This window comes from Pristiophorus japonicus, chromosome 1, assembly GCF_044704955.1.
Source record: "Pristiophorus japonicus isolate sPriJap1 chromosome 1, sPriJap1.hap1, whole genome shotgun sequence".
NCBI lineage: Eukaryota > Metazoa > Chordata > Chondrichthyes > Pristiophoridae > Pristiophorus > Pristiophorus japonicus.
Window position 1 is genome coordinate 442,095,755 of NC_091977.1, and position 15,493 is coordinate 442,111,247.

The following is a 15,493-nucleotide window of genomic DNA, read 5'->3' on the forward strand; positions in this document are numbered from 1 at the left end:
TTGGAAAGCTGGTTATTGTGACCACAGAATGCTGCTAGGTAATGGAAGCAACAGCATCATGCCTGGTATCAGAAACAGCAGCATCAAGCCACGTATTAGTCAGATGCAAGCAAGGTTCTCTTTATAATGAGCCTCACCCCCAACCTCAGATAAACACCCGAGACAAATATTGTCGTATTTCACAACCCAGAACAATTTGTGCCGAATTGGAGACAATTTTGTGTTGTAGGCCCATGCTTACTAAGGGATCTTTCATCCCATTAGCATCATTGTGGACTGGGTTTGAATCCAAGTCCTAGATGTGAAAAGGATAGTGTCCATTTCACACCATCACCCAATCCCCCAGAAGTCTGCATATTAATAGAAGTCCAAAATTCAACAAAAGCTTCAAACAATTCTAATTTATCCACTCTGCAAGGTTTAAAACAGTGTAAAGAGCACAGATTACCAAAGAGACAAATTTAAACAGTAAAGAATAACTTTTTCTGGTGCCCTAAATATTGTGAAGAGAAAGAGGTGCAATTGCATAAGCTCCTGTAATATATCAAAAATAGAGTGAGAGACCATGGGCTAGAATTTCCTGTGGCTTACCACCCGGTCTCTGGGTGGTATTGGCCACTGTGGGCTGTAACCAGGAGAGAGAAAATTTCTTTACCTGAGTTACGCCGGCGGTTTCGAGGTACCGCTGGGGAGCAGACTGCCGGCCTGCCGTCCTGAGATTGCCCTGGTGTGATATTTGGCTGAGGTGACCCGTAGGCAAGTTTAAAAAAAAATCAAGAAAAAGGTTAGTAATTGGTTTTTTACTAATTATTTTAAGAATGTGTTGTGGTGATTTAGTTTTAAAGTGTCTTGGGAATGTTTTTTTGAAAAATTATTTTTATTGTTTTTCTGATGTTAGGCCCAACCCACAGCTTTGGGGTAAATTTTTATTCATTTTTTAAAGTTTTTCACCCATTTTGTTTACGAACCACCCAATCGACCCTAAATTGCACTTTTTCACCTGGAATGGGGTGCAAAGCCCATGTTTTCCACTCAGCAGATTTTTTTATCTTTTGGGGGGGAAGTTTGTGCTTCTTCCCGGTCTTAGCAGCCTTTTGGGTGGCAATCGGGCGCTGGCAGGCTGATAGGAAATTCTAGCCCCATGTAACCAAATTTTTTACATTCTACCAGACAGCTAAAGGAATGCTGTCTGTGGTTTCTTGTCCTCCTATTCTCCCTCACATCTCTCAAAGTATGGATGGTGCCAGATTATTTCTATGCGGAAGTTGTTAAATCAATGCGCAGTTCAAGAGAAATCCTTTCTGCATGGTTTTTCTCATATCTTGGAAATTAATGCAATTGCCTTAGAGATGGGATAGCAATAAAATAGATTTTGCAAGTGAACACTATAAATGGAACAAAACAGAAAATTGTGCATTGTAGTAGGAAATTTTGCTGGGGGGGGGGGGGGGGGAAGTGATGAGAACGAGAAATGGGATGAGATAGTGAAATAACTAAAAAAAACTATGCAATTTTTCTCCAGGTAAAACAATAATTAAGGTGGTGACACAAATTCATGTTTATTTACTGTACAAATGCTATTACAGGAATGATTCAGTTCAGTAATGAAACAAAATGAAATCACCAGAAAGCATTTCTGGCAGTGGAGTTCTGATATTAGTACAGAAAACAGACAACCAAGCTTGCTTATTCTCAAAAAAGTTACATAAACAAAAATCATAGATTATGTGATTTCATACAGAGACCTTTAAAACTGTTATCACAAAATAAATTGGAGGGGAACAATGTACAAATGATGGCACTGATTAGGAAGATGTGCTCTGTAGAACAATTTCCACAGCTAGAGCAAGTCCTGTAAACATTTGGAAGTTAGAATTCATTATCTGGAAATGCTGTTGCTCACTTTCAGGGAATTGTGCTTCAGCACTAATAAGACCATGACTAAGTTTCAGCATTCCTTCCCACAGTATATAACAAATTTACAGTTGCACTTCACACATGATTGACACTTCTAGCTCGGTCACTATCACAATTGCAGCAGTACCACCCCATCAATTATTGCTCGATATGTCTGGATCTGCAAGTTACGATTACTTTGTTCATGATTTCAAATTTTCAGCATGTGTTTCTTTAGTAGAAATAAGCTACATCCTTAAATACCAAACCGTTAACAGTCATTAATGGACATTTGTTCATTCTGAAATCAACTTTTCCCAACAAAAATCAAAAAGCATCCCATACCTATCTCCATGAAGCTAATTGTACATGATTTCAAGTTTAAAAAGAATTGTAGTTTAGTTTATAAACAATGTTACAAAACATTAGTTCATTATTTTCCTGTGTTTTTTAATTAAACCCAAGCAAACCATGTATAAAATTTAAAATCTCATGCTGCATTTCCAGTTACATCAGTAGAAGTATTGAACACAGTGCAATACTCACACATACAGTCATCTGATTATTGAGATCTCCCAATAAATCAAGATTAACTCTTGCACTCACTCTACATTTAACAGACCCAGGCAAATTTAGTCTAAGAAGTTTAAGTCAGATTGCTATATCAATAGTCTAAAAAGTTTAAGACTTATTCCTCTTAAAAATACAGGACTTTAGTTAATACCTAGGTTAGAGTTTTATAAGATCATATAGGTCTTCACATTTAGAAACATGGGCCCTGTTGTTCCTACAGCATATTTAACCTACAAATGATTAGTGTTCACAAAAATTCCTTTAGTACCCTGAAGTGAAATGGCAAATGACATGTGTTCAGTTCAAGAAAAAAAAGTGGTTCTGTGCAACCGCGCAGTGGCATTCCAGACAGCACATCAATGTTGGTTCAGTATCGAGAAGGGAGACACCACTTGGGATCCTTCAGTCTTGACAGACCAACAGCCTACTGCAGTTGACTTGGCTTATAGATTATCTCCAGGTTGGTACTGGGGCTCTGTAGCAGTAAAGTAGTCTTCCAGGAAGGACTGTATATATTCGAATGTTGGTCTTTCATCTGGATCCTTCTTCCAACACTGTTTCATGAGCTCATGGAGAGACTCTGGACATCCCTGAGGGCAAGGCATTCTGTAGCCCCGTTCCACTTGCTCCAGAACTTCCCTGTTCACCATACCTGTGGTAAATATTTGAATAATTAGCAAATGACTTGTATCTCTCTTAAATTAAAATGTTTTCCCATCCTTTATCCAGAATTAAAAACCAGATGAATGACTGGACAAACCGGTACTGTGAATCTGTTAAATAGAAACTAAATTCAGGCTGTGTACATTTTAGGTAGAACCCCTAAAAGCTATCAGAAAATTCAATTTTGAGTGTGTGGATTGGATTTAAACCCTGAAAACTATTTTTGTTTATGAACTATTTTTATGCAAGACAATTGTAGCAACCATCATTTTAACTACCCAACTCAAACATTGCGACTTGAATATTTTTTTCACATTGTCTGCACAGACTCCATTTGGGGTTTATGACTCAACAGGTAGACAGACGCTGGTAAGTTTGCCTGATTAGTTTCTGAAAACATTCAATGGCCTATTTCCACAATAGTGAGCCCCAGAGACTCAGCTCTTCGCTTGTGGCCTTCATTTACATTCCCCTATACACTTCTGCTGTGAGTTATGAATGTTCTAACAGACTTGAGCCCATAATGTAAGCTGATGCTCCAGAGTAGTTCTGAAAGAGTGCTACACTGTCGGAGGTGCCATCCTTCAGGTGAGACATTAACCCAAGGCCCTGCCTGCCTTCTCAGGTGGACACGAGACTTGCATTTCTATAGTGCCTTTCACGACCACCAGACGTCTTCAAAGCACTTTACAGCCAATGAAGCACTTTTATTTTTGAATTGCAGTCACTGTTGTAATGTTGGAAACACGGCAGTCAATTTTGCGCACAGCAAACTCCCTTGCTCTTCTTCAAAATGGTGGGATGGGATCTTTTACGGCCACCTGAGAGCGCAGACAGGGCCTCGGTTTAATGTCTCATCCAAAGGACGGCACCTTCGACAGTGCAGCACTCCACTGCAGTGTCAGCCTAGATTTGTGTGCTCAAATCCCTGGAGTGGGATTTGAACCCACAACCTTCTGACTCAGAAGCAAGTGTGCTACCCACTGACCCATATAGCTGATACTCAAAAGATCCCATTACACTATTCAAAGAGGAGCAAGAAAGTTCTCCCAGTGTCTGAGCTAACATTTATTTCTCAACCATCACTACTAAAACAGTTTACATGGTTATTATTGCATTGCTGTTTGTGGGACCTTGCTGTGTACATATTGGCTGCCACATTTTCCTAAGTTATAACAGTGACTACACTTCAAAAGTATTTTATTAGCTGTGAAGCACTTTGGGATGTCCCAGCTTTGGAAAGGTTTTTTCATTCCATTTACAATTTTATTCATACATCCAGTCTGCAGTGGTACTGCCATGGAAATTGTGGCACATCTGTCATAATCACACCACAACCTCATCTGGTAGCGAGATCATCCTCCCCAATAGAATGGAACAGTTTTTCACTTCTGGCTTTCAAAGTCAGCATCCAGTACTCCTATTAACTTGCACCAGATGTACAACAAAGCTCCATCTATTCCGACCCAAAAACATGTCCTTCTGCCAATCTAAGAGCTCCTCACAATGCAGCAATGTGAATTTTCACATTTCCTACATCATCCGTCCTTGTGGTTTGAGTGAGTTCCAATTGTGGACCTGCGTCCACTAGGGAATGAAATAGGATTGTCTAAATTGATTTCATATTTGACCCTTACAGCAACAAATGGTAGAGCCACTTATAGTAATTATTTGGGGAAAATGGATTAATCATAGTTAAAAAATGTTAAGTCATGGAAGCCAGTAAAAATCCCGAAAAGTCATGGATAACTTTAATTATACCTGAAGATGATACAAAGAGAATCAAGCCATCAAACAACTAGGAGGGAGCATCAAATGGAGCACATAACATTTCTGCCTTTGCACGGGTGCAGCTATACTTAGCATTTTGTTTTTTTGTATAATTTGCTCTCTTTTCTGCCTGCCACTGTTAAGGTGGTAAAGAATATGGCTATTCCTGGTTTGTGGCAGTCCATAGGGGCTGCAATCCAATCTGTTAGGTGGTGGGATAGGGAAGAGAGGAAGAAAAGGGACTGGCGGTGTTGGCACGCTCATGCTCTAACTGAGCCTTTAATAGCTCTTTTTCCTGAGCCAGTTCCTGCTGATGCTAGAGTCAGTATTGTGGGTGCTGACTGGAGGACAGATACATTCCTACTGAAAGAGGTGGTAGTTTTATTTAGAAAATTAGTATCTTTAATATTCATGGTACTGGGCTTGGCAGGAGTACACTGGAGTAGGGTAGAGGGTCAGCAGGCTGACTGAAAAGATTGCTAAAGTATGAAAGTAATCAACTGACTGTTGATTTTTGATTAAGCATTAAAATCATGGAGCTGCGGCATCCATGAAAAAGGCACCGTCTTAATTATAACAAGCCAGGAGTGAATGACAGCAGTACTGACACTGCTTCCAGGAACCAATTCAACAATCCTGGCTAAAAAGCTGCTGGAACTGTTGCATAAGTTCCAAATCACATGCTGGTAGAATGATGAGTTGGCTTGCCAGATGTTGTGAGGTCAGCTCAAATATTATTTAAATATGCACCCGGCACAGCTCCACAGTATATTTCAAGCATATAACCCTAAAAAAAACTGCAAAAAATTAAGGAAATGCAGCCTCTAACACTAAATAAGTGAATATATGCAACTAAAATTGTTGAAGGCTTTTAAAAAGCTGAAAATTGTTTTGAGCACACTTCAGCCTTTGCAAAGGCTTTGTGGTGGTGGTGGTGGCGGGGGTGGGGGAGTGGGAGGAGAGAGGGGAAGAGAAGCAACAGCCAAGAGTGATAGGACAGAAAATCTAACGGGGAGGGATGAAACAAGTTGGTGGGAAAATGGTATAGTGGCTTTGCCACTGACCCCCTTGCTTAATGGCTGGCGAAGTGGACATCGTACAGTAGGCAGATGTGATGAGGTTGCCCTGTTTAGAACTCCAGAGCAACATCCCCAGAGGACAGCAGTTCACCACACCTGTCAGGAATGGGGAGACATGCTCACGAATGCCTACTGTATCTGCAAAACATGGAACAGGGCTGAAATTGGCACACTTTAATCAATCTGGCAAGACTAATCAACAGTACCATGTAAATGCTGCAAGATTTAATGCCACAAAGTGTTACTCATCAATCTGTTCCGTATTTACAGTTTGCCATGATAATCCATTACACAACTTTACAGCTGTGTCTTTAGAAACATAGAAAATAGGTGCAGGAGTAGGCCATTCAGCCCTTCTAGCCTGCACCGCCATTCAATGAGTTCATGGCTGAACATGCAACTTCAGTACCCCATTCCTGCTTTCTCACCATACCCCTTGATTCCCCTAGTAGTAAGGACTCCATCTAACTCCTTTTTGAATATATTTAGTGAATTGGCCTCAACAACTTTCTGTGGTCGAGAATTCCACAGGTTCACCACTCTCTGGGTGAAGAAATTCCTCCTCATCTCGGTCCTAAATGGCTTACCCCTTATCCTTAGACTGTGTCTCCTGGTTCTGGACTTCCCCAACATTGGGAACATTCTTCCTGCATCTAACCTGTCTAACCCCGTCAGAATTTTAAACGTTTCTATGAGGTCCCCTCTCATTCTTCTGAACTCCAGTGAATACAAGCCCAGTTGATCCAGTCCTTCTTGATAGATCAGTCCCGCCATCCCGGGAATCAGTCTGGTGAACCTTCGCTGCACTCCCTCAATAGCAAGAATGTCCTTCTGGTAGGGCATATAGCCAAGATGCAACATACAATTGAAAGCCTTGTCACATGCATATTTTTTGTTGGCTTCACACATCAAAGCACTGAAATCCAAACCTGGTCACTTACCGACACTCTGGATGAGATCAAGTTGGGCACATGGGAGTTATAAGTTACCCCTTGCACTTTGGGAAATGAAACAGTGTAGTGACATTAGGCAGACATGAGAGGGAAAGGAGATGCAAGCGTTGGCCAAGTTGACTGACATTATTCACCATTGGCTATGCTGACTGAAAAATTATACATTGGGCAGCATTAGTTCTTTTGCAATACTAGCCAGGAATGAGCTACAGACACAAAAGGTGAGAGCAGTAGCAATCTTGCAAATTGGCTGCAAGTGTCCTTACTACAGATTGTAAAGTTCTGCTCTCCAGTTCCAGAGCAAGCTGAAGCAGCTGTCCTTCATTAGCAGTCATTGTGCCAAGATCTGCAGATATGGTCTAGAACCAATGCATTTTGAGACAAATCCTGCAGAATTATGCTAGCTGTTAATTTAAATATTTTTGCATCAACTTTGCGTCCTTAATAAGTCTAAGGCATGAACTGGACAAGCACTTCAGCTCATTAAATGTAGAAGAACGTTGAATTGGAGCCGAGAAAGAAATTGGTGAGGAATCTACTCTCCCAATTCTCTGCTACCTGTGTTGGTAGCACAACTGCTCTCTTGGCCTACAGGATCATCACACATATGCCCTCAAGTTACATCTCTGAAAACCAACTTTCCTTCATTAACTGAAACATTCACCTAAATGTTTTCTCAGCATTTTACTGAAAGATCCAGTGGCCAAGAATTTTGCGTTTTGTTTACCTGGATATGGCACTCTTCCCTTAGTAACCAACTCTATCAGCAGAATTCCAAAAGACCACACATCAGATTTGATTGTAAACCGCCCATATAAAGCAGCCTCTGGAGCTGTCCATTTGATAGGAAATTTGGCTCCTAAACGAAAAGAACATATTAGTTATTGACTGGACCAGTATACCTATTCAGTATACCTATGTATGTTTCTAACAGAATTATCAAACTCTACCTTGTCTTGCTGTGTATTCATTATCTTCAATCAACCGTGCCAAACCAAAGTCTGCTATTTTACATACAAGATTGTCACCTACAAGGATGTTGGCTGCCCTCAGGTCTCTGTGGATGTAGTTCATTCGTTCAATATACGCCATGCCATCAGCAATCTTATCAAACAAAAAAAGTTCTCAATACATTTAAGCAGGTATTTCACATAATTTTAATCAACTACGCCAAGCACTATGATATCAGTATTTGTAGTTAGAATAAGAAAACTGCTATGTAGATCAGTAAAAATCTAAGTGGCAAGATTGAACATTTACTGCTTGTACATATTCAGAGATGCATGACCGTTTTACTACCATTAAGTGTTTGGCACACAAAAATGAATCACATGTGGCAATTTGCAAAAGAACTGTAATGTTTAGAATTCACCCTTTGTGAATTTTACAATACGAAGAATAAGCATGACACAAACAATAATGGGCATTTAACACAGATTTTGTTAATTAGCAAAACTCAATAGCATAAATCAATGACAAAATAAGGTTGGATATTGTGGTACATTAAGCCATGTTAGAATCCAGCTGCTGCTGATATTCAAACGAGGGATCCACTGGGTGATAGAATTGTCAACTTTTGCCAAATCTAAAATTGGACAGACTGAATGGGGCAGGGCAATGGGTATGCGATAGGAATGTGGATTCAGGAGATCCCAATTGATAGCAATGTAATGACATGAAACGCATTAAAATCAAGATCTTATTTTGTCAAAAAGTATGTACAACTTGCCCAATCATGGACACTAACTTAGATTCAAAATACTTTTAGCAGTATTTATAAATGTGTTAAGCTATTGTATTTTATAAAGTGACCTTCCCACTTAAGTAGCAGCAACCCTACTGGATGGGAAATTTTTCCATCTGATTAGGCTAGGGAAGCAAACAAAAACGCAACAAAATCAAATAAAACTATTATGCAATGCCTTGGACCTATATACTTGGCAAAGAACAGCAATCGTTGAAGCTTCAACTGTTTACAGTTTAGTCTCAATTTTGTGCATGCTTCTATAACTAAACACGTTTAAAATCTTTTGCAATAATTGTAGCACTTCTATAATAGACAACTTATTCACCTGTGCAGCCATATCAACAAGCTGAGGAAGTTTCAGAAATTTCCCATCACCTTCCTTTACAAAATCCAATAAACTTCCTGAAACAGTAAATAAAGTTAATTTTCAGTTTATTTGTACCATTTTCATTATTTGTTTTTGAACAATTAGGGAAGGAGTACACCTTTAGTCCCCTGTATCGGCTTTCAGCTCCTATTTGACAACACTATTGTGAGATAGTGTAACACCAATGTTTGTGGTCTAATGGCCACACAATTTCTTTTTACAAGGAGTGCTGGATGAAACTGGATGAAACAAAAGCAGTACAATGAGACTGTGAAATGGGTTAGCAGTCAGTAAAATAGTGCTGGTTGAGTATTGGCGAGAGCTTTGCTGGAATCACACTCAAAACATACATAATCAGCCGCATTTTAGCAAACTGCACACAGCTGATCAAACAAACATTTGTTGGTATACATTACTAGCAGGCAATCTATTCGCTGCAGAGTTGCACATCACTGGATCAGAGAATAATATATTTTACCTTTACTGGAACCCACATCCAATCACTCTAACCACGTGAGCTGCATATCACAGGGACATTTATAGACAATTTAATAAAGTTACGATACCAACAAGTATTCAACAAAAAACTGCTGTACAGTGGACTGAAAATGAATGTGCGGTGCTACAGATTCTCCAAAGATCACAATCTGTGTCATGTTTGGAGATAGGCAGAATGCAGGAAAGAGGGGGCCTGCTTTATGATAAGAGGGACTGGTCAAATGAATCTCTAAAGGTTCCTATTGCACATTATTATAGTAGTGGCTCAAAAGCAACATTAGTAGCCTAAAACTCCTTTTGCCAACCACAACGTGAGTGGTACAAAGAGGGTAGAAATTAACAAAATTGGTAACATGGGGGGGTGTTGAACAATCTGGCAAATTTACTTTTTCTCAAATGGCAAGTGTTTAGTTAAGGTTTTTTTTTAAAAACAAGGATACAATCTTCATCAGTTAAAGAATTTCCATAAGCACCATGAAAATAGATACCCTTTCCTCCACTGAAAATGTATCAAGTAGATTACACATTTTAAACTAATGAAGTGTTACTGAGGTGACAAGTTGGTATTCATAGTCAAACTTTCATTTTTATGCTAACAATAAAAATTAAATTAAAAATAAAATTTTCCAAGATTAATTGGATTTAACATTCCTTCCTCCTCTACTCTGGAAGGATGGATCTGAAAGGGCAAAAATGTTAACCTAAACTACATTACAGGCATATGTTGAGCTAGAATTTGGAAAACGATGGGCAGAGTATAACACTCTCCCATGCCTCAGTGATGCAGCACTGCAGTGTACTGCCATAAGCGTTGAGACTGCAAAAAATATTTTTAAATCAAATGCACAGCTCATCAACAAAAGGGTTTGTTATGCTCATAATAAAGTAATGCAACTGAGTAGTGGAGAGCACCAGTTCCAACTGTCACAGGACGGAGAGTGGAAAGCACCAGTTCCAACTGTCACAGGACGGAGAGTGGAGAGCACCAGTTCCAACTGTCACAGGACGGGAGAGTGGAGAGCACCAGTTCCAACTGTCACAGGACGGGAGAGTGGCGAGCACCAGTTCCAACTGTCACAGGACGGGAGAGTGGAGAGCACCAGTTCCAACTGTCACAGGACGGGAGAGTGGAGAGCACCAGTTCAAACTGTCACAGGACGAAGAGTGGAGAGCACCAGTTCCAACTGTCACTGGACGGGAGAGTGGAGAGCACCAGTTCCAACTGTCACAGGACGGGAGAGTGGAGAGCGCCAGTTCCAACTGTCACAGGACAGGAGAGTGGAGAGCACCAGTTCCAACTGTCACAGGATGGGAGAGTGGAGAGCACCAGTTCCAACTGTCACTGGACAGAGAGTGGAGAGCACCAGTTCCAACTGTCACAGGACGGGAGAGTGGAGAGCGCCAGTTCCAACTGTCACAGGACAGGAGAGTGGAGAGCACCAGTTCCAACTGTCACAGGACGGGAGAGTGGAGAGCACCAGTTCCAACTGTCACAGGACGGGAGAGTGGAGAGCACCAGTTCCAACTGTCACAGGACAGGAGAGTGGAGTGCACCAGTTCCAACTGTCACAGGACGGGAGAGTGGAGAGCACCAGTTTCAACTGTCACAGGACAGGAGAGTGGAGTGCACCAGTTCCAACTGTCACTGGACGAAGAGTGGAGAGCACCAGTTCCAACTGTCACTGGACAGAGAGTGGAGAGCACCAGTTCCAACTGTCACAGGACGGGAGAGTGGAGAGCGCCAGTTCCAACTGTCACAGGACAGGAGAGTGGAGAGCACCAGTTCCAACTGTCACAGGATGGGAGAGTGGAGAGCACCAGTTCCAACTGTCACAGGACAGGAGAGTGGAGTGCACCAGTTCCAACTGTCACAGGATGGGAGAGTGGAGAGCACCAGTTCCAACTGTCACAGGAGAGAGAGTGGAGAGCACCAGTTCCAACTGTCACAGGATGGGAGAGTGGAGAGCACCAGTTCCAACTGTCACAGGAGAGAGAGTGGAGAGCACTAGTTCCAACTGTCACAGGAGAGAGAGTGGAGAGCACCAGTTCCAACTGTCACAGGAGAGAGAGTGGAGAGCACCAGTTCCAACTGTCACAGTGCCCCGGTAACTGCCCCCAAAGGAAGTGGAGTGTGGGATATTGCACTCCGCTTCCATTGAGGGGTGGTAAGGCCAATTCTGCGGCGGGAGCAGGACTTCCATGCTGGGAGCTAAAATTCCCTGCCCCAGAAAGTTACCACCCCCAAGATGGGAGCCTGTGCGGGGAGGCAGAGGGAAGTGGAGGGGAGACGGGGGCGGGGGATGGAGGAGAGAGTGGTGGAGGTGGGGGGCGGAGAACAGGAGGGGCCACATTGCAGCGGAGGTCTTGGGGGGGGGGGGCGAAGTGTGTTGGAGGGGCGGGCCTGGGGACTCTGTGCCTCGGTGCGGGGGGTGTTCGGAGTGGGGTGGACGGGTTGACTGTGCAGATGGCGGTTGGTGGATGTGGTGGTTGGCGTCGCGGGGGTGTGGCTCTGGGGCTGTTCGGCATTTGGGAAGGATTCTGACGGGACGGGGCGGGTTGGGTGCGGGGGGAGTCTTCTCGGTGTTGGGTGGGTCCGGAGCCGGGGGGGGGGGGCACACTCTTGGGATGGGGGGTGGGCTGTTTGGGGCTGGGATTGGGAGAGACTTCTTCACTCGGAGTTGTTGGCTTGTGGGGTTCCCTGCCGCGGAGAGTTGTTGATGCCAGTTCATTGGATGTGTTCGGGAGGGAGTTGGATGTGGTCCTTGCGGCTGGGGGGGGGGGGGGGGGGTCGGGGGGAAGAGGTGCTGGGGTGGGTGATCAGCCATGATCTTGAACGGCGGTGCAGGCCCAAAAGGCCTGCTCCTGCACCTATTTTTTATGTTTCTATGAGTATTGTAGGCAGTAAGTAAGTGTGACCTTAGCTCCTTTATTTAAACTCCAGACTACTGGTACAGCATGGGAGGCCTGCTTATATACGCCCAAGGCATGCTGGGATCCCTTGGGACTCCAACAAGTAGGCCCTCTGGTGGCAGTATGATACAGGTTGCCTAAGGTTACATACATAACATCACTCCCTCCCAAAGTCAATAGTACACATTTACAGGGTGAGATGATCTGGGGCTTTTTGCTCCCTTGTCGATCGTCTCGATACAAATGCAGGTGTGGGTGAGTTAGTTGGTTCTTTGCTGGGCAGCTGGCCTTGCCGGGCTGCTGGGAATGGGGAGTTCAGCTTCTTGGTCAACCGTGATGTTGGTTGCCACTTGTGTGTATGTTGGAGGGTCGACGTTCGTGGTGTCCTCTTCGGGTTGCTCATGGCAGTTTGCAAATCGCAATTTGGTTTGGTCCAAATGCTTTCTGCAAGTTAGTCCATTGGCAAGTTTGACCTGAAACACCCGACTCCCTTCTTTGGCTATAACCGTGCTAGCAAGCCATTTGGGACCGTGTCCATAGTTGAGTACAAATACAGGTCATTGACTTCAATATCGCGTGACAAGTTTGTGCGATCATGGTCCATGCTTTGTTGATGTCGCCTGCCCGTGACATGATCATGGAGATCAGGATGGACAAGAGAGAGCCTTGTTTTGAGAGCCCTTTTCATGAGCAGCTCGGCTGGGGGAACCCCGGTGAGCGAATGGAGTCTAGTGCGGACTCGGGACAGGCGGGTCTGCAGGGAATCTTCCGACACACGTTTCAAGCTTTGCTTGGTGGTTTGGACTGCCCGTTCTGCCTGGCCGTTGGATGCGGGCTTGAACGGGGCAGATGTGACGTGCTTGATCCCATTGCGGGTCATGATTTCCTTGAATTCAGCACTGGTGAAGCACAGCCCATTGTCGCTGACAAGGACATCAGGCAGGCCGTGCGTGGCAAACATGGCTTGAAGGTTTTCAATGGTGGCAGTGGACGTGCTTACAGACTCAATCCATTTTGAAAAAGCATCCACAACATTTGCCTAGAAACAGGCCAGCAAAGTCAACGTGGATTCTAGACCACGGTTTGGAGGGCCATGACCACAAACTTAGTGGTGCTTCCCTGGGTGCATTCCTCAGTTGAGAGCAAGTGTTGCATTGGCGCACGCATGACTATGGGATATGGCTATAGCTTTCATCATTACTATGCCTGGGTGGGTACTGTGTAGGTCGCGTATGAACGTTTCCCTGCCTTTCTTAGGCAAAACCATGCGATTACTCCACAAAAGGCCTGTATGGACATTTCGTCTTCGTGCCGCTGGAACGGCTTGATCTCTTCATGTATCTCCGCTGGAACGCTGGACCAGCTCCCACGGAGGACACAGTTTTTTTTTAAACCATGGTCAGTAAAGGACCCTGACTGGTCTAGGTTCTGATCTGGCGGGCTGTAACGGGTGACTTTTCATTTTCGAATGCATCCATCACCAAGAGCAAGCCTGCAGGCTGTGCCATTTTCACCCCGGTGGTGGGCAATGGTAGCCGACTGAGAGCATCAGCGCAGTTCTCTGTGCTTGGTCTGTGGCGGATTACATAGTTGTATGCAGACAGCGTGAGCGCCCATCTTTGGATATGGGCAGAGGCATTGGTGTTAATCCCTATGCTCTCTGGGAATAGCGTTATGAGCGGCTTATGGTCAGTTTCCAGCTCAAACTTGAGACCAAGCAGATACTGGTGCATTTTTTTCACCCCATAAATGCATGCCAGAGCTTCTTTTTCAATCATGCTGTAAGCCCTTTCGGCCTTGGACAAACTCCTGGATGCATAGGCGACCGGTTGCAATGTTCCCAATTCGTTAGCTTGTTGTAACACACACCCGACCCCGTATGAAGATGCATCACAAGTTAACACTAATCGTTTACATGGGTTATGCAGAACAAGCAGTTTGTTGGAACATAACCGATTTCTGGCTCTCTCAAAAGCAACCTCGTGATTGCCCCCGTACCCAGTCGTCTCCCTTGCGTAGTAGCATGTGTAGGGGTTCTAGCAAGGTGCTTAACCCAGGTAGGAAATTACCAAAATAGTTGAGGAGTCCCAGGAATGACCGCAGCTCCGTCACGTTGTGTGATCTCGGCGCGTTCTTGATGGCCTCTGTCTTGGTGTCGGTGGGTTTGATGCCGTCTGCCGCGATTCTTCTCCCCAAGAACTCGACCTCTGGCGCCAGGAAAACACACTTCGAGCGTTTCAACCTGGGTCCCACGCGATCTAGCCGACTTAGAACCTCTTCCAGGTTCTTCAAGTGTTCGATGGTGTCCCGACCGGTGATCAGTATGCCGTCCTGGAAAACTACAGTGCGCGGAACCAACTTTAGTAGGTTCTCCATGTTCCTTTGGAAAATTGCCGCAGCCGATCGAATCTCAAACGGACATTTATTGTAGAAGAACAGACATTTGTGCGTGTTGATGCAGATGAGGCCTTTCGACGATTCCTCCAGCTCCTATGTCATTTAGGCCAAGGTCAAGTCCAACTTGGTGAACATCTTTCCTCCAGCCAAGATCGCAAATAAGTCGTCTGCCTTGGGTAGCGGGTGCTGGTCCTGTAGCGAAAAACGGTTAATCGTTACTTTATAGTCCCCACAAATTCTGGCCATCGCCTTTGAGAACCGGAACAATCAGACTGGCCCACTTGTTGAACTCCACCGGCACGACGATGCCTTCTCGCTGCAGCCTGTCCAGCTCAATTTCCACTTTCTCTCGCAACATTTATGGCACCGCCCTGGCCTTGTGGTGGATAGGTCGTGTACCGGGAACCAGGTCGATCTGCACCTTCAACCCCGAGAAACTTCCAATGCCTGGCTCAAATGACGGGAACTTGCTCAGAACCTGAGCACGAGGCGTCGTCGACGGACGAGAGCGCTTGGATGTCGTCCCAGTTCCAGTGGATTTTTCCCAGCCAACTTCTGCCGAACAATGTGGGGCCATCTCCTGGTACAATCCATAGTGGGAGTTCGTGCACTGCTCCATCATAGGAGACTTTTACTTCTG

General features: G+C 44.2%; 1 protein-coding gene across 1 annotated transcript in view; it reads right to left on the reverse strand.

Moving 5' to 3' along the window:
• Window positions 1-1,534: 1,534 nt before the first annotated feature.
• yes1 (YES proto-oncogene 1, Src family tyrosine kinase) overlaps window positions 1,535-15,493 on the reverse strand; it is a 71,644-nt gene continuing 57,685 nt past the window's right edge. The window contains exons 9-12 of the mRNA XM_070893017.1: window positions 9,007-9,083; window positions 7,885-8,038; window positions 7,662-7,793; window positions 1,535-3,121 (exon numbers count right to left, since the gene is read on the reverse strand). Of these exons, the coding sequence (XP_070749118.1) occupies window positions 2,913-3,121; window positions 7,662-7,793; window positions 7,885-8,038; window positions 9,007-9,083 (572 nt within the window). The 3' untranslated portion in view covers window positions 1,535-2,912. The remainder of the gene's footprint in view (window positions 3,122-7,661; window positions 7,794-7,884; window positions 8,039-9,006; window positions 9,084-15,493) is intronic.